At 37.2% G+C, this 26,566-nt stretch overlaps 1 protein-coding gene across 2 annotated transcripts in view; it reads right to left on the bottom strand.

Annotated features, from left to right (window-relative positions):
- The window catches only part of PRKG1 (protein kinase cGMP-dependent 1), an 884,536-nt gene that overhangs the window by 172,928 nt on the left and 685,042 nt on the right, over positions 1-26,566 (bottom strand). For both annotated transcript variants that reach the window (XM_070945009.1, XM_070945008.1), the window contains exons 6-7: positions 14,821-14,898; positions 8,710-8,804 (exon numbers count right to left, since the gene is read on the bottom strand). In XM_070945009.1, coding sequence (XP_070801110.1) covers positions 8,710-8,804; positions 14,821-14,898 — 173 coding nt within the window. The remainder of the gene's footprint in view (positions 1-8,709; positions 8,805-14,820; positions 14,899-26,566) is intronic.

Below are 26,566 nucleotides of genomic sequence, written 5' to 3'. Positions count from 1 at the left end.
CCTTCCCTTCCCACATGCACACACAGCCCCCATGCATGTGTCCTGCCCCTGCACATGCATGCGTGGCAAAGACCTGAAGACCAGCTGGCTAGCTGGAGGTGTGCATGCATGCGTGGTGGAGCTGAACTGGGGTGATGGCTCATGTGCCCACAGAGAGGGCCACCTCTGGCACACATGCCATAGGTTCACCATTACAGGCCAAGGCCATCTAACCATTGAAATACAGCATTGATTATATTTAAAAAAAACCCAAATACTGGACAGGTATATGCCCTCAGTTTACAGCCGGTCACAATATGATCTACAGTTGGACATAGGACCCCACTGTCACACTGAGGGGAGGATAATATGCCCCATTTATACAGAGAGTCCCGGCAGACACCATGTGAGGTGTGAATCCTGATCAGGACTGTCCATTGCTGACACGATAGTTCAAAGCCTGGCACCATTTTTGTGGTGTCAGTTATATATTTTCCTACCTCTGGAAGTTCAGTGAGCCATTTGCTTTCCATTGGGGATAATCTACTGTTAGATTCACAGACTGATAAAAACATAGTAATTAAAGTTCTAATCAAGGACCTAAGAACTATTAAGATAGTATCTAAGAATAGATTATAATTATTATGACTGGTCACATAGTCAGCCAGATGTTTAGATTGGATTTAGCATTTTTAATCCACCATTGAGTTCCTCCCAAGGATCTGGACAGGCAAACATTATTGTTTGATGATGTTGAATGTATTGTCACAGGATGTGAACTGTTCCAAGTAAAGCTGCCTTCTGCATTTGATCGATGGTGATTTTGTCAATGCTGATGATTTTGAAGTGGTACTCCAGATGTTTCAGAATTTCCCCCAAGGCACCTATTACTATTCGTACTATCTTTGCTTTCTTTTGCCACAGTAATTCTACTTCTGTTTGTAGGCCTTTATAATTTGTGATTTTCTCCAGTTCTTTCTCTTTTATGTCTTCCGGTATTGCATCATCCACTATCCACACTTTCTTTTCTTTCATATCAACATTGGTATGTCTGGGGTGTAATGTGGTAGGTTTGTTTGGATTCTACAGTCCCAGAGCACTGTAGCTTCTTCATTTTTTTTAAAAAAAATTTTTTTTTATCAGTTTTCTGGTCACACCAGTTTTTGCAAATGGTATTTCTTGCAGAAATTCCAATGCACTATAGTTGCTACTTTGTCATGCCATTGTTTATAATCAGTCCGTACAGTTTTCTCACTGTTTCTTCAACTTCTTTGCAGAGAAAGCATTTGTTTTTGTTGCTGTCTTCTCAATTCTGGCTTTAAATGCATTTGTTCTTAAAGCTTTGCCTCCTGAAACCAGAATTCGCCCTTCTGTCTTGCTTCAATTTTTCTGCTCTTAGCCATTGACAGTTGTTGTGGTTATCTCCTTTGCCTGCTATTTGTTTTATGTACCAGCCATGTAATGCTCTGTCTTGCCATTTCTCTTTTCTAGTCTTCATTTGCTCTTTCTTGTAGATCAGTGTGCTCTCTCTGGTATTCCATAAGTCTTTATGATGTACTAGCTTCAGTGCATCTTCTTCACTGGCCTTCAGATATTCTTCCAATGTTCTTTTTATTTTTTAAACTGTCTGGTGTACGTGCAACATTCAATGCCCACCTATTTTCCTTGGTACGTAGAATCTATGATTACAACTGCATGGATGAAGGGCATGATTCATTGCCATTTATTTTTCTGGTCCTCCCACCAAGAATGATAATGGTGATTCTGTCAAATTATTGTTATTTCTGGCTAATCAACACTTGGATTCACAATTTGATGGAAACTTAATAATTCAAGTCATAACCAAGGTTCTAAGTATTATTTATTTTTTTTTATTATTATTTATTTATTTATTTATTTATTTATTTATTTATTTATTTATTTATTTATTTATTGGTTCTATTTATATGTCGCCCTTTTCCGGAGACTCAGGGCGGCTTACAATGCGTTAAGCAATAGCCTTCATACTTTTGTATATAGCTGCTTAGTAGGGCTTTCGCTCTCCCCCCCAAGCGGTGTTCTTTTTTATACAAAGTCAGCTTATTGCCCCCACAAACCGGGTCCTCATTTTACTACCTCGAAAGGATGGAAGTCAACCGCCTGGTGAGATTTGAACTTGCAGTAATTGCAGGCAGCTGGTGTTACTTAACAGTGCTTTAGTCTGCTGCGCCACCAAGGCTCTATTAAAGTAGCATCTAAAAATATAGGCAGTCCCAAGCAAGGGATTTTATAAAATTAGGTTACTCAGGTCTGATAAATTCAATATTTAGTGATATCAAGGGAATACTTTAGGTATTGCTCCAAGGGAAATAATAATCAATAATAATTATTAACTGATGGTTGCTCTCACGGTCAGCCAGATGATTAGATAGGATTTGGCAGATAGGATTTTTATTGACTTGTCAAGTTCTTTCCAAAGACCTGGGATAGGCAGATATTGATATTTCATGGTGTTAAAGATATTGTCACAGGATTTATTTATTTTATTTATTTATTTTGTCAAGGACGTATTAGATAACAGATATAGATATAAACATGGATATTAATACATGAAATGGTTACAAATAAAAGGGGGACATTAGGACAGGGACGGTAGGCATGCTGGTGCGCTTAAATACACCCCTTACAGACCTCTTAGGAACGGGGTGAGGTCAACAGTAGCTAGTCTAAGGTTAAAGTTTTGGGGGTTTGGGGAAGAAACCACCGAGTTACACAGTCAGTTACACAGATGGAAGCTATTCCGAGTAAAGTTGTTTTTTGCAATTGATTCACTGATTATTCGTTGTTATTATAAAGATGGTATTAAAAAGGCCACTATTGCTTGGTGTGCATATATAATTCCATGATCATGTGCTAGAGTGGTTTTGTATGCTTTCCTGGACTGCTGCAGGAACCAAGAAACCAATTTCCAGATATCAGAGAACACAAACCATGAGGCTTCAATTGGAAGCTTTCTAATTCTGTCATAAATGCTGAATTTACATCTGGGTTACAGATAGCTAAGTACAAAATAAGTGCATATTGTACTATGTAATGAAAGTATGCCTGTGCCCCGTATTAGCTCTGCTGCTTAAAAAACATGAGAATTGCGTGGATTATAGATGCAATGCACATATTTTAGAAAGGGAAAAAAATCATGCAAATACTTTTCATATCAGTTGCAAAAAAAAAAAAAATCAAATTTTGTGTACTCCAATATTGACTTATGGACAACCCCTACATACGAATGGAGTGCTTATTACAAAAAATGTTGGAGGGCAGTCTTCTTCCTTGAGCTGACAACCACTGAAGCCGTACAATATTTTATGAACCTCTAAATAGGCTGAGTATTTAAAAGATGTGGCTTCAGTGATTCATAAAAAATGGGCAGCTTCGGCAGTTTCAATACGAATATAATTCCTACACAACAAGTTTTGCTTTATATTAGTAACATATTTAACTCATTAAGATTGTGGCACATTGTTAACAGCTTAAGATACGTTTACAGTAAATTGTTTACATGCCTATTTCATAAAATCACAAAAACATTGGTGACCAGAGCATGAGCTCCTGTTTTCAGGGTGTCCCACTGCAGCATAACTGGCACAGAAACTCATAACCACAGCACCTCTAAACTAAACTACTACAATGAGCTTTAGACTGGCCTTCCTTTGATAACAACTCAGAAAATACAAAATTACCATACTTTTTGGCATATCAGATGCACTTTTTCCCCTCTAAAAGAGGGTGGAAATGTTGGTGTGTCTTATACACCGAATATGGCCATTTTTTCTCTTCCGAAACCCCACCCTGTGCATCCCGTTTTTGCCAAAGCGGGATGCATAGAGGGTTTGGAAGGTCTGCAGAGTGCTCCTGGGGGCTGGGGAGGGCAAAAACCCGACACGCGGAGGCCAAAAACTTCCTCTCCCTTGTTTTCCTCCTTGAAATCTTGGTGCGTCTTATACTCTCGTTCGTCTTATAGTCCGAAAAATATGGTAGTACTGAGTCCATATGTCCATATGTTGATGATACTTTCTATATTCACATATTTATGATTCACTGATTAGCAAGAGGCTACCAAATTTCAAACTCTAAAGATCTACATGGCTTGGCTTCCATGTAGAGAGAACCATCTCTTCCACCAAGAATGGATCCATTCATATGCATTTGTCACAACTGATAATACTTCACACTTCAGGTGTCTGTGAGAAGTAGAGTGGCAGAGTGGCATGTGTGTGTGTGCATTCCTTATGATTATCTCAGTCTGTGGGAGCAACTTCCCCCATGACATCAAATTGGGACCTTCCTTCCTGGTTTTCTGAAAGCTTTTCAAGATTTGGGAAATTTGGGGGATAGTGTTGTTAGATAAGGAGGCACCTTTTACTGTTATTTCATTCCTATTTTTACTCTATTTTATTAATAATTTGTGGAATATTTTGTTTTTGCTTCCTATAGTTGTTTTTATATGGTTCTTTTTATTGGTGTAAACTGGTGGTAATCATGGATTTGAAGGTGTATAAACCTTCAAACCTTAAGTGAATTTAGATCATTCTAACAATTTCATTTTTTTGTAGATGACAGGTTTTTTTGTAAACATTGTATGATTCTAATTGTGGATTCTAACTGTGAGCGTATTCCAGCCAAAATTGAACCCTTAGTCCTATTCATTTCACTCACAATATTATGTTAAGATGACATTAGAAGGGCTTTAAAATGCGTATTTTTATGTTGTCTATGGAATATATAGTGTAATTCCTTAAGGATAGGAAATATAACAGGATGCTCTACACAGATGAAGTACAATAGTTATTTATTAACCTTGATACTGTCATAATTTATTTTAATATCAGAGCCTACAAAGGCTAACTCTCCAATGGAATGAAACATTTCTGCTTTGTACACAGAATTCTATGCAAACAATATTCGTCATTCAATTAGAGCTACAGATGTAGCAATATATATTGTATTGATGTACACTGAATTTTGGCAGATAAAATTATGATGGTTGTGGAACAAGGAAACTAAAACTATATGCTGTGGTTCTCTTCCAAACTAGACTAGCAATCATACAAGGAACATTTATAGTGTGATGATCTGACATACCTGAAGCCTCCTCACTTAACTTACTTTGAATTACCGTTTAATTACGTAAATGTCACTCGTGAAGATTCAGTGAAAATTTTGCTTCCTGGTGCAATTTGATGTGGCTCCTGCCCTCTGGAACATCTTATCCCCTGAGGTCAGATTGGCTTCCACCCTCCTGATGATTCGTTAAGAGCCTTAAAACCCATCTTGGGGATCCAATGGGGGAGCTTCATACTGCAGGTGGTTGACTAATTGAAAATTAATCCCTCCCCACCCACTATGTGTCTGGGTCCCTCATTTCCACCCTTGTGTTAATGATTTTATTTGTTAATGATTTTATCTGCTGTGTTCTATGATGGTTGATTTTAATATTTTTAATCCTTTAATATTTTTATATTGTAAGCCACCCAGATTTGTTGGATACAAGATGTGTGGCAAATCAATTTCATAAATAAATAAATAGTCAAACTAGTTACAAAGTCTGCATTACTATTAATCTTTTCATCGTTCCTATCACCCATCTCCTCACACTTATGACTGTATGACTGTAACCTTGTTGCTGGTATCTTTATGATATAATTTATATTGACTGTTTCCTAGTATTATTTGATTGCTTATTTGTTCCCTATGACTATCATTAAGTGTTATACCTTGATCAATGTGTCTTTTCTTTTATGTACACTGAGAGCATATGCGCCAAGACAAATCCCTTGAATATCCAATCATACTTGGCCAATAAAGAATTCTATTCTATTCTATTCTATTCTATTCTATTCTATTCTATTCTATTCTATTCTATTCTATTCTATTCTAAATAAATCAATGAAAAAACTTGTGTGCTGTACAAGGCTGATGCAACCTCTATGTCATGAATTAATTCCCATATCAGAATTCTCATCTTTGTAAATCAACATTCTTTCGATAAACCATGTAAATATTCACTATCATGGTTGAAGGACTTGTTCCGTATAAGAATGAATGGAGATATCAATACTTAAAATGTGGAGTTCTTAGTGCTCTCTGAGCTTGCTTGTTTTCTTGCAGACATGTCATTACTCTAAGTGGGTAATATCATCAGTGCTATGGTAGTAAGGAGTGCTGTTTGCTGTCAGTTTATATTCTGGTGTCTTGCCTGCCTGTGTGGGTGGAGGCGGTCTTAGAGATTCTTTGGTTGGGCTGTTTACTGATGACTCTTTGGCAGTTTCTTGATTGGGGTATTGCTTACTTGACTGTTGGCCTGAAGTTAACCTTGGAGTTAATCTATGCTGATCTGAGTGCTGATTACTGGTGGAGTCTTTTTCTCTTTGGGGTTGGTTGATTGTCTCTTTATATAAGGATATAAACTGACTGTCGAGCAGCAAATCTCCTCGACACAGCACCATTATGATGGACCTGATGGCATAAAACCTTACCCATGAAGGGGAGGGTTATTCAGGAGGACACCCGGATTAAGCGACGGAGCATGGTGGAGGGGATTTGCACATAGGAAACACATTGATGGTGATAGGTGACGGGCGGTATGGGAAACAGGGAATCGGGAGGGAAACGGGCAATCCAAAGAGCGACGGCAACGATAGCTGATGACATCATCTACCAGCGTCTCCAGCCCTTCGAATGGGAGGAAGCGGGTGGCAAATTCAAATATACTACAGTTGTAGCTCATCCTATGACGCCAATAAAAACGCAGCGACGGAACAACCAGCCAACTCGGTCTTTGAGCTGAAGTCACAGCGCCAGTGTTTTCTGTAAACCATCGCGTTAACCGAGATTAAAACCTGGGTTGTATTAGCCTATCCAGTGTGTGTGTCGTGCATTACCCGGCTTCGGACAGATGGTTCCTGAAGTGCTGAGACTGACAGCAAACAGCATTCCTTACTAGCACTGATGATGTTACCTAGATAGGGTAATGAAATGTCTTCAAAAAAACAAACAAGCTCAGAGAGCACCAAGGAGCCCTCATTTCAACCCTGAGCTACAAATATTCTCCTTTATTGGTAATACTTAAAATGCCAGTCTTCAAAAATGGTCTAATTTTTCCGGCAGCAGCTTATCCAGAAACTCTACTCTCCAGAATATTTCACTGACATATTGATATATCTCACAAGTTTAACCATTATTGGTAAAAAAAAATCAAGCATTGTTCAAGCATGACAAATTTTGTTAGGAATCTGAGACTCTGTTGGAGCTCAACAATATATTTTCATTTGAGTGTTGATGAAAAAAATTCCAGAGTTTCACCTGAGTTCTCCAACATGAATTATTTTGGAATTGACCATTACAATGTTCTACATTCTATGTACATTTGGAAATGAATTTATTAAACTAAACAAGAACTATGATTGAAAAGTTGACTAAAAATTAGGATAGAAATGAGCTCTATGGAAGAGGTAGTATCAAACTGCTTAGCAATTCTTTGAGAAAATAATGTTTGGCCTATTCTTACAAAAATCACATCTTAAGTTAAGTAAGAACAAGAATGAATACTTAGCAGAAGCACTGAGAAATACAGTTTGAGTAGTAAGATGTTTTGTGAGGATATGTGTTAAATATTTCAGAGAATACATTAATGGAGTGATGCAATAAAATATTCAGGGTGTATGATACTAATGCATAACCTTCAAAGAGGGGTGTATGAGAACCTTAATAAACATTAATTCAGTACGAACTGATCCGACATTCATAAAGAAATCATTTATGCTTATTCCTAATTTTCCTAAGTGATCCCCAAAAGCTGAAAACTGTAAAGTTTTCTTGGACTCAAGTTTGACTTCTGATAAATTACTGGTAGTCCTCAACTTACAACAGTTCACTTAAGAGACTGTTCGAAGTTACAACGGCACTGAAAAAAGTGACTTGTGACCATTTTTCACGCTTATCATAGTTGTAGCATCCCCATCGTCACGTGATTTACATTTGGATGCTTGACAACTGGTTCACATTTATGACGGTTGCAGTGTCCCCTTTTGCGACCTTCTCAAAAGCAAAGTCAATGGAGAAACCCGATTCACTTAACAACCATGTGACTAATTCAACAACTGCAGGGATTCACTTAACAAATATGGCAAGAAAAGCCGTAAAATGGGGCAAAACTCACTTAATAAAATTCTCACTTAACATAAATTTTGGGCTCAAATGGAGGACTTGTTGTATTCTTAACAAAAATGCGGAAATGTTATGCCACTGTTTTTCTTTTGTTTGTGAGTTTGTGTTTATGTGTTTGTGTGTGTCTGCTACATGTTTACAACTAAGACTATTCCAAAGTCCAGTCTAATCCCAATGTACACTTTTGTGATGATTTCTCATGTAAGTAGCAGATGTAACTAAAGTCAGCTAGAAGGAAATAAAGCCGAACATGAAAACAGTGGAGAATATAAATGCACGATATAGCATTTAACGCTTAAAAAACTTTTTGTGCCTGATTTTTAAGGACTTAACCATAATAGGAAATATGTCTCCTCCTTGAATTAGTGAATTTGTGCCAGAGTTGACTACTTCCTTACTACTTTCAATCTTAAAATAGCTTTATAATAATATGGTAATGATGCTACATTTCCCTCCCCCCCAGTTTTTAAGCTACATAATTTACCTATTGGTGACAACAAATCTAAATTGTGCATTAATACTTACCCCTGGAGTGCTTTTTCCCCAAACCAATCTCCTTTTCCTAGAGTACGAAGAAATATAGGATCTTCCCCAGGTGAATCTTCACGAGTGACGTTTACCTAATTAGATGGTAATGCAAAGTAAGTTAGTAAATCAGTGTGTGTTTATCTTTCTCTCTCTCAAGCATACAGAATATTGATAGTCATAAGAACAAACTATTTTCCAGCCTCAGGTGCCAAGTGGAACACAGGACTAATAACTTACATTGCAGAATAGCTTCTAGAAACATCACTAAGGTATATTAGAAAACCATTAGAGCATGTAGGAAAAAACAGATTTAAATAGTTGTTATCTTTGGAAGACTTTAGGGTTAAATATTTGGATACCTATGCCTATTGAAAATACTAAAAGCATCTTTTGAAGTAAAACGTGATCCCTAGATATTCATGCAAGATTATTTGCATATAATTATCTTGAGAAACTACCTGAGTTCTTCTGAACACATCAACTGCCAAAGAAATTAGAAATTTATTTTGAAGGGATCTGAGAGATTAAAGTCCTGCCCTTAGTTTTGGTAGCTCTTTATTTATTTATTTCCAGAATATAATCAGTTCCAGTCAATTCTCTAAGATGTGTAGGAAAGATCAAATTTGAGGATGGAAAAAGCTTTTCCCTCAGACACCAGAACTACCTAAAATTAGCTTTAATTTCAGTTCCACAGGGACAGTTTTAAAAGGTTTTGCACTTTGTCTAGGGAGACAACCATCCAGGTCATGGTTGCCCCAAAGATGCTTTTTTCAAGAGGCAACTGGACGTTCTTATTTTTCTTTGAAGACATTTCCCTTCTCACCCAAGAAACTTCTTCAGCTCTGACTGGATGGTGGGGAATGGAAGGATTTATATTCCTTGCAGGCAGTTGGTCATTTGCATTCTTTTTAGACAGTCGTTGAAACCACCGTTGGAGTCTTAGATGGCTAATTTGATCTGTCTTTCTTGAAGTCTGCAATTTTTCTGGAAATCTGGTTCATATTCCCGCACCATTTGAAAGGTGTTCATCCCAAAGTTGCATAGCTAAATGTCTACGGAGATTCTCAGTCATCCAGGTCATGGTTGCCCCAAATGGTCGCTTTTTTCAAAAGGCAACTGGACTTTCTTGTTTTTCTTTGAAGATGTTTCGCTTCTCATCCAAGAAGCTGAAGAAGTTGCCTCTTGAAAAAAGCACCATTGGGTTCTGCACATCTTTGTTAACCACATAAAATTGGTTGTTGCAACCTTCCATGATCCCTGACTGACAAAGCATAACAGTGTTAAGATATCTATCTGACAGAGAGATCAGAAATTCTATGCCCATTGAGAATTTAAATTGAAGTTTTAAAGATTTAAGATCAGCATCTACAAACCAGTAAGTTTCTCTCTGAGAAGAACTTCTCTTCAGAAGAACTTCACTGGTGTCCTCTTTAGTTTAATAAAGCTGGGTGAAGCTTTCTTCTTCATAATATTAGAAATACTTAGCATAAAATACAGGACATCACTGAATTAAGAATTGTCCTACTCCTCTGAAAGAATATTATGAGCTGACCTAATATTAAGTTATTCAGATATTTAAGTAATATAAATGGGGAGCTTTTGTACCTTGTGTAATATGCACAGTAGATTGCATAAAATAATCCAGTGTTCTCAACCTGTGGTCCACGGATCCCTGGGGGGGGGCACAATGTCATCACAGCGGGCTGGCCAAGGCTTAAAGAAATGTTATGATTTAAATCTTGAGTTAAGAGTTCTTGGGGGTCTGTAGTCATGGTCCGTGGTCAAAAAAGGTATTTAAAGTGGGTCTGTGGTGAAGAAAAGGTTGAGAACCAGAGACAAGCCATTGTTTTGTAAGTAGGCTATTAGTAAGAAGGCTAACAGTTATTGGGATCAAGTATGTACTTAAATCAGAGAATTGTGAAAATAAATGTACAATTGAAACCGGGGGTTCATCTTTTAGGTTTGATGGACTACCAGTTAGAGAGGGAAAAAACTTTGTTTTTATAAATGATAATTACGTAACTATTACATATAGATTTTTGTATGTCCAAAGATGGAATAACTTACAGATTTCCACAATGGAAGAATGGAGGGTGAAGTTATTGGAACCAGCTGAAAGGGCAAAATTAACTAAAGAAAAGTCTTTGTCTAGCTTTGTGTCTATATGGAAACCACTTTTGGACTAAAATCTGAAAGAAATGCTATATTAATTTTTGAATTTGACAGTTAGAATTGCTTATGATTATAGAAATACTGTGTACTGTTGAATTTTACATAAAAGTGTTCATATGTTTTACAGCTGTAACAATATCAAGAAAAGTTGGAAGTTAAATTTTCTATTTCTTTTCTTTTTTTCCTTATTCCTTTTGCACCTTCACCTTTCTTGCTTTCTTCATAATTGTCTTTTCTTCTTTTTTATATTTTGCCTTTTGCAGAAATTTAATAAAGTACATTTTAAAAAGATAAACCATTGTTTAATCTGTCAGCAACTCAATGCCAAAGTAAAATATTTACAACTTCTTAAATGCCATCTACAATCCAATTGTTCTTCTCTGAATAGATTTTGTATAGGGATACAAAATGGCAGGGTCAAATTTAGCATATTCCCAAGACATTTGCATTAACTGCTGGATATTTGTGTAATAAAACCTTTGTTCTGCCCTAGGAATGAGTGAAATCTTTTCAATCTCTATCATATTGACTCAGAAATATTTAGCTATCACCCAGCTTCTCAAAAAAAGAAACCTTGAAAGTCACTTGATTTATTTTTTTCCTCCTATTTATCCACTCAAATCTCAACACTGAACTGCCATATTCGGGCCAAGTGACCACTAGATGGCAGCAAAAAGATTAAGGAAACCTAGAAGCTTGTTAGCATCTTTTCCAACTATTAAACATTATGAAAAGGCTACAGTTCACTTTATCACATTTATGGAAAGGTTGTAAACTGATTTAAATTGGGATGAGGAGGGAAAGACAGATTAGAAGTACCTTATCCATCAACAATTGTTATTGTGTTTGTTGAGAACTTTTGACCAAGCTAGCCTGAAACCTTTTGACTTGAGTTCAGCAATCTCCTTCTCAATCATGATGTGAAAGTCTATTTTTTTTCCAAAATTGTCATACTGAGATCTATAAGGATATGTTCTGGGACACTGATATTACATTGTCTTTGTTATGATTCCTGATGGACTTGTGTCCATTAATTTTTTTGTACAAAATTTTTCTTTTGTTGGAAAATATCACAGCAGTAGAAGGACATGTGAAGACACTTCTAATCTTTTGTGTATATCTGTTGGGGCCTGCAATGGTCTGTTGGTAGAGATGTGGGGACACAGTAGACATCTGTGTTTGTTGCAGTTTAATTCCCATATTAGTATCCCTGTTCTGCTGTTAGTTATTTGTGAGAAGCTGTTGGGCAGTTGTCTATATGCAAATATGAAATGCAATGCCATTATCTAGTATAGGTTGTAGGCTATTAATGAGTGGTTTGAACTGTGAGCTGTAGGCAAGTACATCTGCTGTTTTTGTGTCTGCTGTTTTTGTTTTTTAATAGGTTCTGTCTGGGAAACATTCTGGCTCTGTTAGTTTGTCTTTTGATCTTGGTTGGATAATTCACTCTGCTGAATGACTGGTTTAATTCTATCAATTGAGAATCTCTATCAAGTGTGTAAAATAAATGTATTTGTAGCCCACTGCCTAGTTTTATTCTGTAGATAGGTCAAAGCTAAGGATGATAGTGGAGTGGAAGCTACTGAAGTCTTGATGGAATTTGATTATTTTTTCCCAAGGTATTAATGAATTTCAGATAAAGAAGGTTTTCCAGGGAGAAGAGTTGACAAAGTGTTGTTTTAGATCAGCCATGAAGATGTTGGCTGGGCAACTGATTTGCAAGGATATACTATTGACATCTACTAGACATTCAGTTGAGATACAACAGTCCAATCAAAAACTCATATGACTATGGATATTCTCAATCATCCAGTTCATGGTTGTCCCAAAGATGTTTTTTTTCAAAAGGCAACTGGACCTTGTTTCTTCCTTGAAGATATTTTGCTTCTCATCCAAGAAGCTTCTTCAATTCTGATTGAATGGTGGTGGTGTGGGGTGGGGGGGAATGGAAGGATTTATATTTCTTGCAATCATCTGGTTTGTTAGCACTCTCTCTGAGAGTCATGGAGGCCACTTGGGGTGTTATTTGTAACCTCAGGGTTATCTGAATCACAGTGCAAATGGGTGCGGAATCTTCTTGTAAATGTTGAAAGGACTCCATTGTAGACAGGAGATTGATGTTGTCTTATGCCTCCCCTTCTGTTGAGAGAGGGCTACTCAGTTTTAACATAGATGGCCATTTTGACCCCCCCTTTCAAACCAGTGGTCCTCTCAATTTATTCTTATTTATTTATTTCAAATTTTAACTTATTTTTAATTTTATTAAAATCTTCATTAATACAAAAATACAAAAGAAAACAGGGAAGAAGAAGGAAAAGGGAAACGTGAGGCAAAGGGAAAAAAGAAAGAAAAGCTGTTGACTTCCCTTTGGTGCAATAGAATAAGATAATACCATCAAACCTCAACTTTTTACTTTTCCATAATATAAACTATGTTATCATCATCATCGTTTTAGCCATTATCTATCCACTGCAGGATGAAGGCCTCTTCTGCATGTTATATATCTGTGATGGTGAACCTCTGGCATGTGTGCCACAGCTGGCACACAGAGCCCTCTCTGTGGGCACGCGATCCGTCGCCCAGCTCAGCACCCCTATGCATGCACACAAGCGCCTCCTGCCGACCAGCTGATTTTCGGAACGTGGAGGGAGTGCATGTGGGAGACGTGTGCGCATGCACAGGGGGCAGGGGACACGCCCCCATGACCCATTTTTGGACCCAGGAGGCTGCAGGGAGGCCTGCTAGGCCCAAAACGGGGGGTGGGTGTGTGTGGCACGCATGCACGGGAGTGTGTAGGAAGCATGGGACGGGTTGTGCATGCATGTGTGGGGGGGGCACATCGCATTATGGGTACCGGCATGCTTTCAGCACACGAGAAGAAAAAGGTTAGCCATCATATGATGTTATATATGTTGAAGGCAGCAGGATTACTTTATGCTTAAAAATGGAAGGACACTTTGATTCCTATAATGGATGAATGGTTGTAAAAGTTGAAAGAGTTAGCAGAGATGGCCAAATTCACTGCTTTGATCAAAGAAAAAAAACACAATTATTTTTGTTTCTACTTGGAAACTGCTTCTGGACTTTGTGCTTGAGGTGAAAAAAAATGAATCTCTCAATTTATTCTTATAAACAGAATAGCTGAGCAGGAAAAATGTGGACAAGCTCAGTTTTACCTCATGTGGTAATCTTTAAATGCTGCAAAACACCTGTACTTTTCAAAAGTTGCCATTCCCCGCCCCCCCCCCCAAAGGCTTTTGTAAGCCTTCTTAACTGCTGCTGTCATCAATGTTGTTCCTACTACACCTCCTATCACACCTCCTGGTGAATGGAAATTAAGGCAAGAGACAGGAGCAGACAGCTAGGTGGGAAGATTGCTTTGTAGATTCAGATTACTGAAGTAAAACTGTCATTTTCTCTTAATTTGCTTTAACACTTAATTATGGAGCTGAGGTCCAAAGATGAATTCAGAGAATTCCAACAACATCTTTAATTTGCAGTGTTTTTACGGATTTAGCAATTGCATTTAAAAAAAAAACAAAACCCACTGAATTTAAAAAGTAATTTGCAACATATCCTGCGTAGTTAATGTATCAAAACTGATATATGAGGGCCAGTTCAATATGTAGATTTCCCGGGCATATTTTTGATATCATGGATGTTTATATTTTTATACAGGTTTATACAGGTTAGGAAGCATTTACCGAATAATGGATGGAAAAAATAAAACATGCAAATAAGCTTTGACAGGTTCATAATCATTCCTGTCAAGCAGTGAATAGGTTTAAATAAACAAACAACCTGGAAAGCTCAATGTTTACCCCAACTCGAAGTCACAACATTTAATCAAATATGAAAGTGTATAGATCCTCTCAGTGTTTGCAAAAGAAAAAAAAGCAAGGGCTGGTAACTTTAAACGGTGTCAGAAAAGCTTACCTTTCCTTTGCTGATTATGAAGAAAGTATCTCCTCGAGCACCTTGCCTGATAATGTGCTCTCCATTTTCATAGTGTGTCTGTGAGGGGAAAAGGCAAAAACAAAAGGAATCAAATCAGAACGTGTCACCTCAAATAAAACACCTTCATTGTTTTTGTGAAGAAAATATAGGTAGACATGTCACAAACCCTGATAAATCTGTGTAAAGGTTAACTCTAACTGCAAGTAGACTTGTCCCAAAGGTGCTTTTTCAGGAGGCAACCGGACTTCCTTGTTTTTTTTTCTTTGAAGTCGTTTCGCTTCTCATCCAAGAAGCTTCTTTAGCTCTGACTGGATGGTGGGGAATGGAAGGATTTATACTCCTTGCAGACAGCTGGTTATTTGCATCCTTTAGATAGAAATGACTAGCTGTCTGCAATGGAATAATTTCATTCCCCACTATCCTGTCAGAGTTGATTCCATTGCAGACAGTGGGTCATTTCCATCCAAAAGATGCAAATCACCAGCTTTCTGCAAGGAGTATAAATCCTTCCATTCCCCACAATCTTGTCAAATTTAATTTTAGATAAAAATGTTAATGTATTTTATACTTGTAACAATATCGAGGAAAGTTGGCATTTAATCTTTTTCTATTTCTTTTTTTTTCCTTATTCTTTTTTCATCTTCACCTTTCTTTTTTTCTTCATAGTTCATTTTTCTTTTTTTATATTTTACCTTTTGTAGAAATTTAATAAACAGGAATTAATAAATCGCTTCTCACTTCAGCCTGACATTGTGGGCTGAGAAAGAGTGACTGTCCTAAAGTCGCCTAGCCAATTTTTATGACTAAAGAAGGACTAGAAGTCACAATCTCCTGGTTTCTAGCCTTATACCTTAACCATTAGGTTTGTCTCTCCATTTTACATTCTGGGGCTATTTTGAAAAAAATTCTCATATGAAGTAGTCCTTCCTTCCTTCCTTCCTTCCTTCCTTCCTTCCTTCCTTCCTTCCTTCCTTCCTTCCTTCCTTCCTCCTCTCCTCCCTCCCTCCCTCCCTCCCTCCCTTTTTATTTCCTTCCTTCCCTTTTTCCTTCCTTCCTTCCTCCCTCCCTCCCTTTTTTCTTTCCTTCTTTCCTTCCTTTTTTCCTTTCCTCCTCCTCCCTCTCCCCATTCATTCCTTCCTTCCTCCCTCCCTCCCTCCCCCAACACTTTCATTGGGCTAACATAATATATTATGTTATGTTTTATGTTAAGGTACGCTATGTTATGATATGTTATATTATAACATTAATAAAATTTATGTAGCACGATATAGATGGTTAAAATGATTGGAATTTATATTATGTTTTACAACCTAAAAGAGAACTTTTATAAAATGATGTACTGTTTATATATGATTCCAGAAAAATGTCTAAAAGGTATCAAAGTACTTCAAATGTGAACAACATGAAGACATTTTATTGTGCCTGGGGGACTTGTAAAAAGGTCAGAAATTTCTGCATTGAAATATATATAATGATTGAAAAAATGTTAAAGATCACTTTTCACCTGAAACCAGAACTTTTTTTTACGAGGGTTAATAGACACGCAATCAATAACTACATTTATCAGTAACTGAAAATCCTGACATTTTGCTGAAAATAGAGAAAAATGAACCACGGTCAAAAAGATCAGAAGCCATTTCTTTTATCATTTTTTAAAAAATTCTTTCTCATTCTTATTCTCTCTTATTTTCTTTTCCATTTTTTAATAGTTAGGGTTCTAATAGCATTTTTTAAACTTATTAAAAATTTCTTCAATAAAAATAATCTTTTAAAAAGTAATCCTAAAGTTGATGTTTCGAATGGGAGGATTATTTATTCATCTCTATCTCGCTTTTATTATTTTTACAAATAACTCCAGGCAGTGAACACATCCAACACATCTTTCTTCTTTTATTTTCCCCACAACAACAACTCTATGATGTGAGTTGGGTTGAGAGAGAGAGTAACTGGCCCAAGTCATACAACCCACTTTCATGCTCTTCAACATCTTCATTAATGACTTGGACAAGGGGATAGATGGGGATCTCATCAAATTTGCAGATGACACCAAGCTGGCAGGAATAGCCAACACTCCAGAAGATAGGCTCAAGATACAGAAGGATCTTGACAGACTTGAACATTGGACGCTATCTAACAAAATGAAGTTCAACAGTGAAAAAAGCAAGGTTTTACATTTAGGGAAGAAAAACAAAATGCACAGGTCCAATATATGTGGTATCTTGCTCAATAGTAGTAACTGTGAGAGGGATCTTGGAGTCCTAGTGGACAAACATTTAGATATGAGCCAGCAGTGTGCAGCAGCTGCCAAAAAAGCCAACACAGTTCTGGATTGCATAAGCAGAGGGATAGAATCAAGATCACGTGAAGTACCACTTTATAATGCCTTGGTAAGGCCACACTTGGAATATTGCATTCAGTTTTGGTCGCCATGATGTAAAAAAGATGTGGAGACTCTAGAAAGAGTGCAGAGAAGAGCAACGAAGATGATTAGGGGACTGGAGGCTAAAACATATGAAGAACGGTTGCAGGAACTGGGTATGTCTAGTTTAATGAAGAGAACGACTAGGGGAGACATGATAGCAGTGTTCCAATATCTCAGGGGTTGCCACAAAGAAGAGGGACTCAAACTATTCTTCAAAGCACCTGAAGGTAGAACAGGTTATCTTCGAGACTGCCTTCTATCACTTAGCTCCCAGTGACCTGTAAGATCCCACAGAGTTGGTCTCCTCCGGGTCCCGTCAGTTAAACAATGCCAGCTGGCGGACCCACAGGGAAGACCTTCTCTCTGGAACCAGTTACCTCCTGAGGTCCGGACCATCCCCACCCTACTGGCCTTCCAAAAAGCTGTGAAGATCTGGCTTTTCCAGCAGGCCTGGGGCCGTTGATCTCGCTTTGCAATCTGGCGAGATCTGGCCATGAATGGTGTGAATGTGTTCTAAGGTTTTTAATGTTTTTTAATCTTTTAAATGTTTTTAGAATGGTTTTTTTTAAAAAAATGTATTGTGAGCTGCCCTGAGTGTCCGGAGAGGGGTGGCATATAAATTTAAGAAAGAAAGAAAGAAAGAAAGAAAGAAAGAAAGAAAGAAAGAAAGAAAGAAAGAAAGAAAGAAAGAAATGGATGGAAACTAATCAGGGAGAGAAGCAATTTAGAACTAAGGAGAAATTTCCTGACAGTTAGAACAATTAATAAGTGGAACAACTTGCCTGAAGAAGTTGTGAATGCTCCAACACTGGAAATTTTTAGGAAGATGTTAGATAACCATTTGTCTGAAGTGGTGTAGGGTTTCCTGCCTGGGCAGGGGGTTGGACTAGAAAACCTCCAATAACAGAATAACTCTGTTATTCTATTCTATGGCTTAGGCAGGACTAAAACTCACAATCTCCTGGTTTCTAGCCAGGAATTTTAATCATTAGACCAGGGTTGTCAAACTCAAGGCCCGGAGGTTGGATCCGGCCTGCAGGGTGCTGAGATCTGGCCCGTGAGGCAGCCCTGCAAACAGCAAAGGATCGGCCTGTGGTGCCTCTGTGGTGAAAATGGAGCTTGAGAGGGCTGCGGGAGGCCCTCCTGAGCTCCGTTTTTGCTGGCAGAGGATTGCAGGAGGCTGTCGCAGCTGAAAATGGAACTCGTGAGCCCGTTTTTCCTGGCAGAGCACTTGGGCCACCACAGGTGTCAAGAGATGAGTGATGTTTTTTTTAAAAAAAATTGATTTATATGCCGCCCTTCTCCGGAGACTCAGGGCGGCTTACAATGCGTTAAGCAATAGCCTTCATACTTTTGTATATTTATACAAAGTCAGCTTATTGCCCTGACAAACTTGGGTCCTCAATTTACCTACCTTAGAAAGGATGGAAGGCTGAATCAACCTTGAGCCTGGTGAGATTCGAACTTATAGTAATTGCAGACAGCTGGTGTTAATCAAAATGCTATAAGTCTGCTGAGCCACCATGTTGAGCTGGCCATGCCCACCCTAGCCATGCCCACCATACCCCCCAAGATCAAACACAATCCTGATGCAGCCCTCAATGAAATAGAGTTTGACACCCCTGCATTAGACCAAACTGGCTTCATATTATTTGCGCTTGCCTGGTTCAACTACACAGTCATACACAAAGAGGCTGTGGAAGTAAAATAATTTGACTTTTCGAAAGCTCCTGAGGAACTAGCGTATTTTGATTAGCAAGGTGATCAAAATATTGCTAGATGATGTATCTATTGAATGAGATCCAAACCTGAACGGAAAATTGTACTCAATTCTCATTAATCATTTCTCATTAAACAAGAAATTAGATATTAAAGAATGTCACAGTTCTGGCCTCTTTTCTCCTCAATAAAGAACTTGGAAGGAGATGTGAGAGGAACACTTACCAGATTTGCAAATGGCATGAAATTAAGTAGGGTAAAAAAACAACAACATAGAAAACAAAATTAAAATTCAAAAGGATCTTGAGCAGCGAGCTAAAAATAACAGAAAGAAATTTAGTAGACAGAAATGTGAAGTTGTTTGCTTGGGCAATGCACAGATAGGAGGTATGAGATGTTTGGTTTGGTAACAGCCTACATGAAACAGATCTTAGTATTGTGTACATGAATTGAGCAGTGAGACATGGCTGAAAAGGGGCAAAGTGGTTTTTAGGCTGTATCAAAACTTGTTTCCCCAAAACTGGAAGTAATTGTTCCAATAAATTCTTCATTGGTCAGGCGCTTATCCTAATGCACTACTGGGCAGCACATTTAGAGAAAGGTGTACTGAAATGGATGCAAGGAAGGGAACTGATATCTCAATCTTATTAACAGAAAAGAAGACTTGTTCAAGTCACTGAATGGATGTTACATAGAAGTATACTATATTGTAACATTATATTGTTATAGTAACACTATATTGCTAACTAGGGCATACAAAACCTTTGCCAGACCAATTCTTGAATACAGCTCGTCTGCCTGGAATCCACACTGTATATCGAACATTAATACACACTAATACACACTGTATATCGAACATTAATTGAGCACATCCAGAGGTATTTCATGAGAAGAGTACTCCACTCCTCTGCTCACAATAGAATCCCTTATGCCACTAGGCTTCAAATTTTGGGCTTGGACAAGCTGGAACTGTTTGCGGTCTGATCTAAGCATAGTACACAAAATTGTCTGCTACAACATCTTACCTGTCAAAGACTTCTTCAGCTTCAATCTCAATAATACACGGGCAAACAATCGATACAAACTAAAGGTAAACCGCTTTAAACTCGATTGCAGAAAATACGACTTCAGCAACCGAGTGGTCAACGCCTGGAATGCTCTACCTGATTCTGTTGTTACATCCTCAAACCCTCACAGCTTCAACCTTTAACTGTCTACTGTGGACCTTACCCCATTCCTAAGAGGTCCGTAAAGGGGGCGTGCATAAGCTCACCAGCGTGCCTACCATCCCTGTCCTACTGTTACCATTTATTTGTATTCATTCCTTCGTTCATGTCCATGTTCATACTCATACCTGCTATCTTGTACATGTTTGACAAACAAACAAACAAACAAACAAACAAACAAACAAACAAATAAATAATATACTAGGGTGGGCCTCCTGTGTGACCCTTTCTGAGTGGTATCAAATCCCTTCTTAATCTTATTTCCTCAAGGCTGAATATTCCTAGTTCCTTCCATAAAAATAGTTTTTATCCCAGAGCTATAATTACACTCAACAATGAACTAAAGGGCTACCATCAGTGAGCTATTGGACAGCATTACTTGGTCTGTTGTGTGGATGTTTGGTTAGTTTAGGGGTGGGGAATTTGTGGTGGGTGGGGGTGTGTTTGGGGATTGTTATGTGTGTTGGACCTGGTCTTTGGGTGTTAAGTGAATTTCGTTGTATGAGTATACATGTACAATGACAATAAATTTGTTGATATTATTATTATTATTAACATTTAATCAATTGATTTTTTTTAATAATTTGGGTTGCCCTTCTCAGAAACTATTCCAGTTTGTCTGATACCAATAACTGAGCATAGTATTCAAAGAAAGGCTGACCGAAGTAGAATACAATGGACATATTATTTCTTCTAATTTTAGTATTATAATGTATTTCAAGTGATGAAGCTTAAAATTGCATTTGCTATATATTTAACCACATCACACTGACTCACATTCAGTTGTACGTTTTCAGGATTGTTTTCACAAGTGCTGCTGTCAAACTAAGTGTCCCATGTTCTGTGTTGGTGACTTAAATTTCCAGTCCATTTCTAGCAACGTTATTTTGGATTTTATTGATCGTGCCTTTGCTGTTCTTAAGATGCCAGCAAATGCCATATTTAAGCCATATTTATTCTCAGAACTGTTTGTTACTTTCAATGATATAATTGCTGTTCAGAAAATGCCACAATTGGTTCAGCAGTGGTGATTTCTACATGGGGTTCATTGTTCACCTGTTTCCATTTTTCCCTCCTGTTTTGTTCTTTTTCAACTGAAGAAAATCTCCAGGCGGTTTTCTTTGACTACATTCTGACTGCATCATATCTCCCATGTATTTTTCTTACTTCGCATCACTAGACCTATGAATGTAAATGTCACATAACATCACATTTCTTTCTGGTTAACCAGAAGATATAACTAGTGTTTCTGAAGAGACTTGTGTCAATTCGTCTTCATCGCTGATTATTATATTCACCTGTGAAATAGGATGGCCCTTGTCCTTCACATTTGTCAAATGAAATATTTGTTGAAATAACTGACTAAAATGAATCTTTGTTTCTTTGCTATTTCAGAGGTGTAGCAGAGAAATTATGTAAATACAGAAAAGGAGGGAGATCTGAGATTTTTAAATCCACTAATGTTTAATTTAGCTATTGATATCAATCTCCAAGCTCCTCTGGTGATTTTAAAAATTAGAAATATACTTCAATGATACATTTATACCCAACATTGTTCGCTGAGATCTAAAGAGAATTATAAATTCCTGAGAAAAACTATGCATAATTTTGTAATAATGTAATTACTATTATTTCTTTGGCAGCAAGCTGATTGTATCTTTATATCAGCCTCTTTATAGTTTTTGCCAATACTAGTTGGCAAATAATAATGAAATGTTTTATTACACCAAATAATTGCATAACTCTCAATTGCAGTTTACCCAAAGATACAGCATAGAATTTTATATTAACCATGAAGCAAAGTGTTGCAAGGAATTTGATTTGTATTTCACATTCTTTTTAACCCATGCCAATTCATACCATGGATTGTCTGTTCTGCATATGAAAGGAACATTCTATAAAAGCATGGATTCTAGCATGGATAATTTTGGGTTCATTCATTTTCATTAAAAAGTTGAAATCATTTTTACAGCAACACAGAAGAAAATCTTGTATTACTCCATATCATATGACTGAGTGACCATGGTGCAGTTAATGTCATGAAAATTATTTGTCATATATCAATTACTTTGTCAATTACTTGCCATATGGATTTCATTTTACCTCATGAGCACAAACAATTTATTCATGGATGGATTTCAGTTAACTTTCATATTTTGGAGAAGAAGGTGGCAGAGCCTGGGGACAGAGTCAAGAAAGGATTCAGCCTAGAAATGTTACATGTTCACAAATGCTCTTTACTCTTACCAATGTAATTAAAATACACAAGAATCCAGTCAACTAAAAATTAGTTAGTTGACTAGATTCTTCCGTATAAGCTTGAACAAATCTTCTTAACTGGAACATAATATATGTTCCTGATTCTTCTCACCTGACAATTTCAAGTACTACAATCATGTGCCAGTGGGCATGTAGATTTGGGTTGATGTTAGTTGAAGAGAAAAGCTCTGTGATGACTCAGTGGTTAAAGATGCTTGAGCTTGTCAACTGGAAAGCTAATAGTCGAAGTTTGAGTCTTAAGTGCCACATACGTTTCTCCATTATTTGCTCCAGCTACTGCCAACCTAGCAATTGGAAAGCAAGTAGATAAATAGATACCACTCTAGTGGGAAGGTAAGTTGTCCATGAGCCTCTACATACAGTCATGGTGGCCAGATGACTACACATGCATCCCTTCGCTAAGAGGAGCACTAGATCCATTAGAGTCAGACATGACTGGACAGGGGAAATCTTTATCTTTACCTTCTAGATGAAGAGTAAAAATATCTGGAGGAGATCTATCTTTTCTTTATGTTATAGACCTGTATTGCACAGAGATATCTATGAATTTCTCACTGTATCATTCATACTAAGCATTCTGCAATGTTCAGTATTGCTACTAAGCTACAAACTAGTCAATAAATCTTTGGTTCAGAAAAGTAATGGTATAATTATAGTAATTATAAAAATAATAATTTCATGCATACTTTCACTTATTTGTGTAAACAGGATTCTCAGGCAGAAAGAATGTGAAGAATCATGGGTTCATGTATGTATGTATTAAAAACATTCTATTCTATTCTATTCTATTCTATTCTATTCTATTCTATTCTATTCTATTCTATTCTATTCTATTCTATTCTATTAATTTATATAGCTCCTATACAAATTCTGATAGCTATAATAGTACAAATACACAATTTTGCGGAGAGAGAATTTAGATCAAGAAATAAGTGAAAGAATTAATCCCCTTCCTCAACCAATCTAATTCCTTCTTTCTCTCCCACTGCTAAAAAAAATCCCACTCATATGAGAATAAGGGGTTTCTAGTATTTGGTTTAGCACAGGGGTGTCAAACTCAAGGCACATGAGCCAGATCTGGCCCATGGGGGGGCTTAGATCGGGCCCATGGGGCTACCCTGGAAACAGCAAAGGACCGGCCCGCGGTGCCTCTGCCAGTGAAAATGGAAGGCCATGTGCTGCCACTTTGTTTTCGGCTGCGACGGCCTCTCCCAGCCCCCTGCCTATGAAAATGGAGCTTGTGAGGGCCATGCTCTGTTTTCGCGGGCAGAGGGCTGCAGGAGGCGATCACAGCTGAAAAAGGAGCCCAAGAGGGCCGTGTGCAGAGTGCTAGCAAAACAGACTACTAGCAAAAGTGGCATTTGATCACAGGAGTAATGTCAAGCTGCCACGCCCACCATGGTCAGCCCCCCCAGTCCGCCCCAAGGTCAAACACAACCCTGATGCAGCCCTCAATGAAATTGAGTTTAACACCCCTGGTTTAGCGGTATTTTTTTAATCAATAGTTTTAGATATGCTACCTCTGTTTGATTCTAATCTCCGGGTTAATATTGTGGATCAAATATATGAATGACCCACTGTGAATAATCCATGGGAAGTTTAAGAGATTGAGGCAGGGAAAGGCTTAGAAATTTTGTCAAACCCAAACATGGAACCCAAACATGGAAAAAGTTACAATCTCTTCTCTCTTCTCATCTATCTAAGGTTATAGAGGTCCTATTCATGTTCTAATTTCTAGGTAGAGAGAAACACTTCCTGTATATTAACTCTGAAAGAACATTCTGAATACCTGCCTTGTTTAATTTTAGTTTTTTTTAAATATTAGGTAGGCTATCCACAAAAGTTGTTTGATGTCGTAATATAACTAACACAGCTTCTTTGTAGGAGTTTCATTAATTTGAAAATAGAAATTAATACTATAGTTAGCTAGCTATTATGCACACGCACAGACGTTCCATAACCAAATTAAAAGTATTTTATTTTAGGGTGCTTTCGGTCCCAATTGAAAGTCTATTTTGGAAGCCTATCTTGGAATTTATGCTGAATTTTATCTTTGCTTCAATTTTATAGTTATGTTTTAAAACACATTAAATAATAATAATAATAATAATAATAATAATAATAATAATGATAATGATAATGATAATAATAATTAGTTAATCTTTAGTGAGATTCACAGCCTTTGAAGCTGGTTAATAGCTCAGCAGCTCGAGTCCTAACCAAGGACCTAGGAACTGTTAAGGTATCGTCGGAGGATGTAAGCTGTTCCAAGTAAGGTGGTTTTTGTAGAGTCAAAATGTTTTTTTTATTATTTTTATTATTTTTATTATTTTTATTATTATTTTTATTATTATTATTATTATTATTATTATTATTATTATTATTATTATTATTATTATTATTATTATTATTTCTTTCTGTATGCTACCAAGAGTCCTATGGGACCAGGGTGGATTATCAGCACTGTAAAATAAAAGGAAAAAAAATATAATTATAACGATTGGAGAATTTTCTTCTTTGGATCCCCTTTCTTGTTTTCCAGAAAAAAAAAAAAAAGAAGAAGCTTTGAGGTACGTTGCTTATAACTATAATACTTCAGGGCTTAGACTATTTTTAAACACATGTAAATTAATTTATAGATGATGTTAATACATTGAGGCAGCCGTTCTGTTTTTCATCACCCAGACTGTTTCTCTTCCCAATGCTTAAATCAACTCTTCTCTTCTTTATTTTGTACATTTTTTTTTATTGTTCTTGCCTTTTTTTCTGCATCTGTTCTGAAAGTAATGGCCACTCTCTTTTCAGACCCAATACACCTAATCATTTCTCTCTGCCCTTCCCTGAACTCCATTCAGTCATGCAATATCCTTCTGAGATGAGGTCAGCAGGATGGCACGCTGTATTTCAGGTGACAATGAACCATTGGCTTCTTTAACAGTATTATGAGGAGTTCAACATTCTGTTCCATCCCATTTCATTTTAGTCAAGCTTCACACTACTTCAGCAAGCAATGCAGTACGCTAAGCTCACATTTCTTTTTATTCCACTAATGTGGGATGATGTTATTGTAATCGACACTGAGTTTCATCTGCATTAAAAATGTTGAATGGCTATGATTAGGAAGAGCAAGCAGCTAGAAATTCCCCTTTTCATTAGAATTAATTTATCAGACTGATATTAAGGAGGAGAAAAACAAAATAACTGAAGGACCATGTCCAGGGGTGGGTTCTACTTACCTTTACTACCAGTTCGCAATGGGGCCGCACATGTTGTCCCGTTGCAAATCGGTAGTTGATGATGTCAGGGTGGTAGGCAGAGTCTCCCACCAGTTTTACTACCGGTTCTATAGAACCGGTCCGAACCGGAGGCAACCCTCCACTGACCATGTCGCCAAATGTTTCTGAACTGAAACTTACAACATTTCTTACCCTATTCAGTATGGGAAGATGTGTTTAAATATTTAAGAAGCTAGACATGACAACATGCCTTAAAAGAGTTCAAATCTAGCTAGGGAATGAAAAAGCATAATAAAAAAGACCAAGTTACAAGATGAGGCATGCTACAAAGTTAATGTTTTGTTGTGTTTTAATACAGTTTTATAACTTGCAGTCTCCTGATTTTTCAAATGACCCTATTTTTCTTTTTAGCTATACCACATGATTTCCTCTACATCTCTTATATAACGTGACCTAATATTATTTGTCAAGAATAATAAAGTCCATTATGGAAAATGGTCACTAACGGTAAAACCTCAAAAATCACAAAAGTCATAAACGTTAGACACTGTTGTCAGCATTAATGATCGCTCATTAAATTAAGTAGAAAAGTTTTATAGCACACACGAATGAACAAACTGGGGAAAATAATTTGTATTGGCACAGATGTAGACAGCAATTTCTATATCCTATTTCTCTCCCTTTTCATTAAGGGAGATACAGAACCACCATTTTTCTTTAACGGAAGTGCCCATCAGATTTTTAATGGCAGTTTGGATATGTACGGTAAACTCAAAATGGGGCATTTTTATTATCTATCCAACAAAAGCCAAATAATATGTTGTAGAGCATTTTGCCAGTGT

This window comes from Pituophis catenifer, unplaced genomic scaffold (genome assembly GCF_029215685.1).
Source record: "Pituophis catenifer annectens isolate HBS135680 unplaced genomic scaffold, rPitCat1.0.hap2 SCAF_6, whole genome shotgun sequence".
Lineage (NCBI taxonomy): Eukaryota > Metazoa > Chordata > Lepidosauria > Squamata > Colubridae > Pituophis > Pituophis catenifer.
Note: the sequence above shows the minus strand (reverse complement) of the source record. Positions and strands in the feature narration are given on the sequence as shown.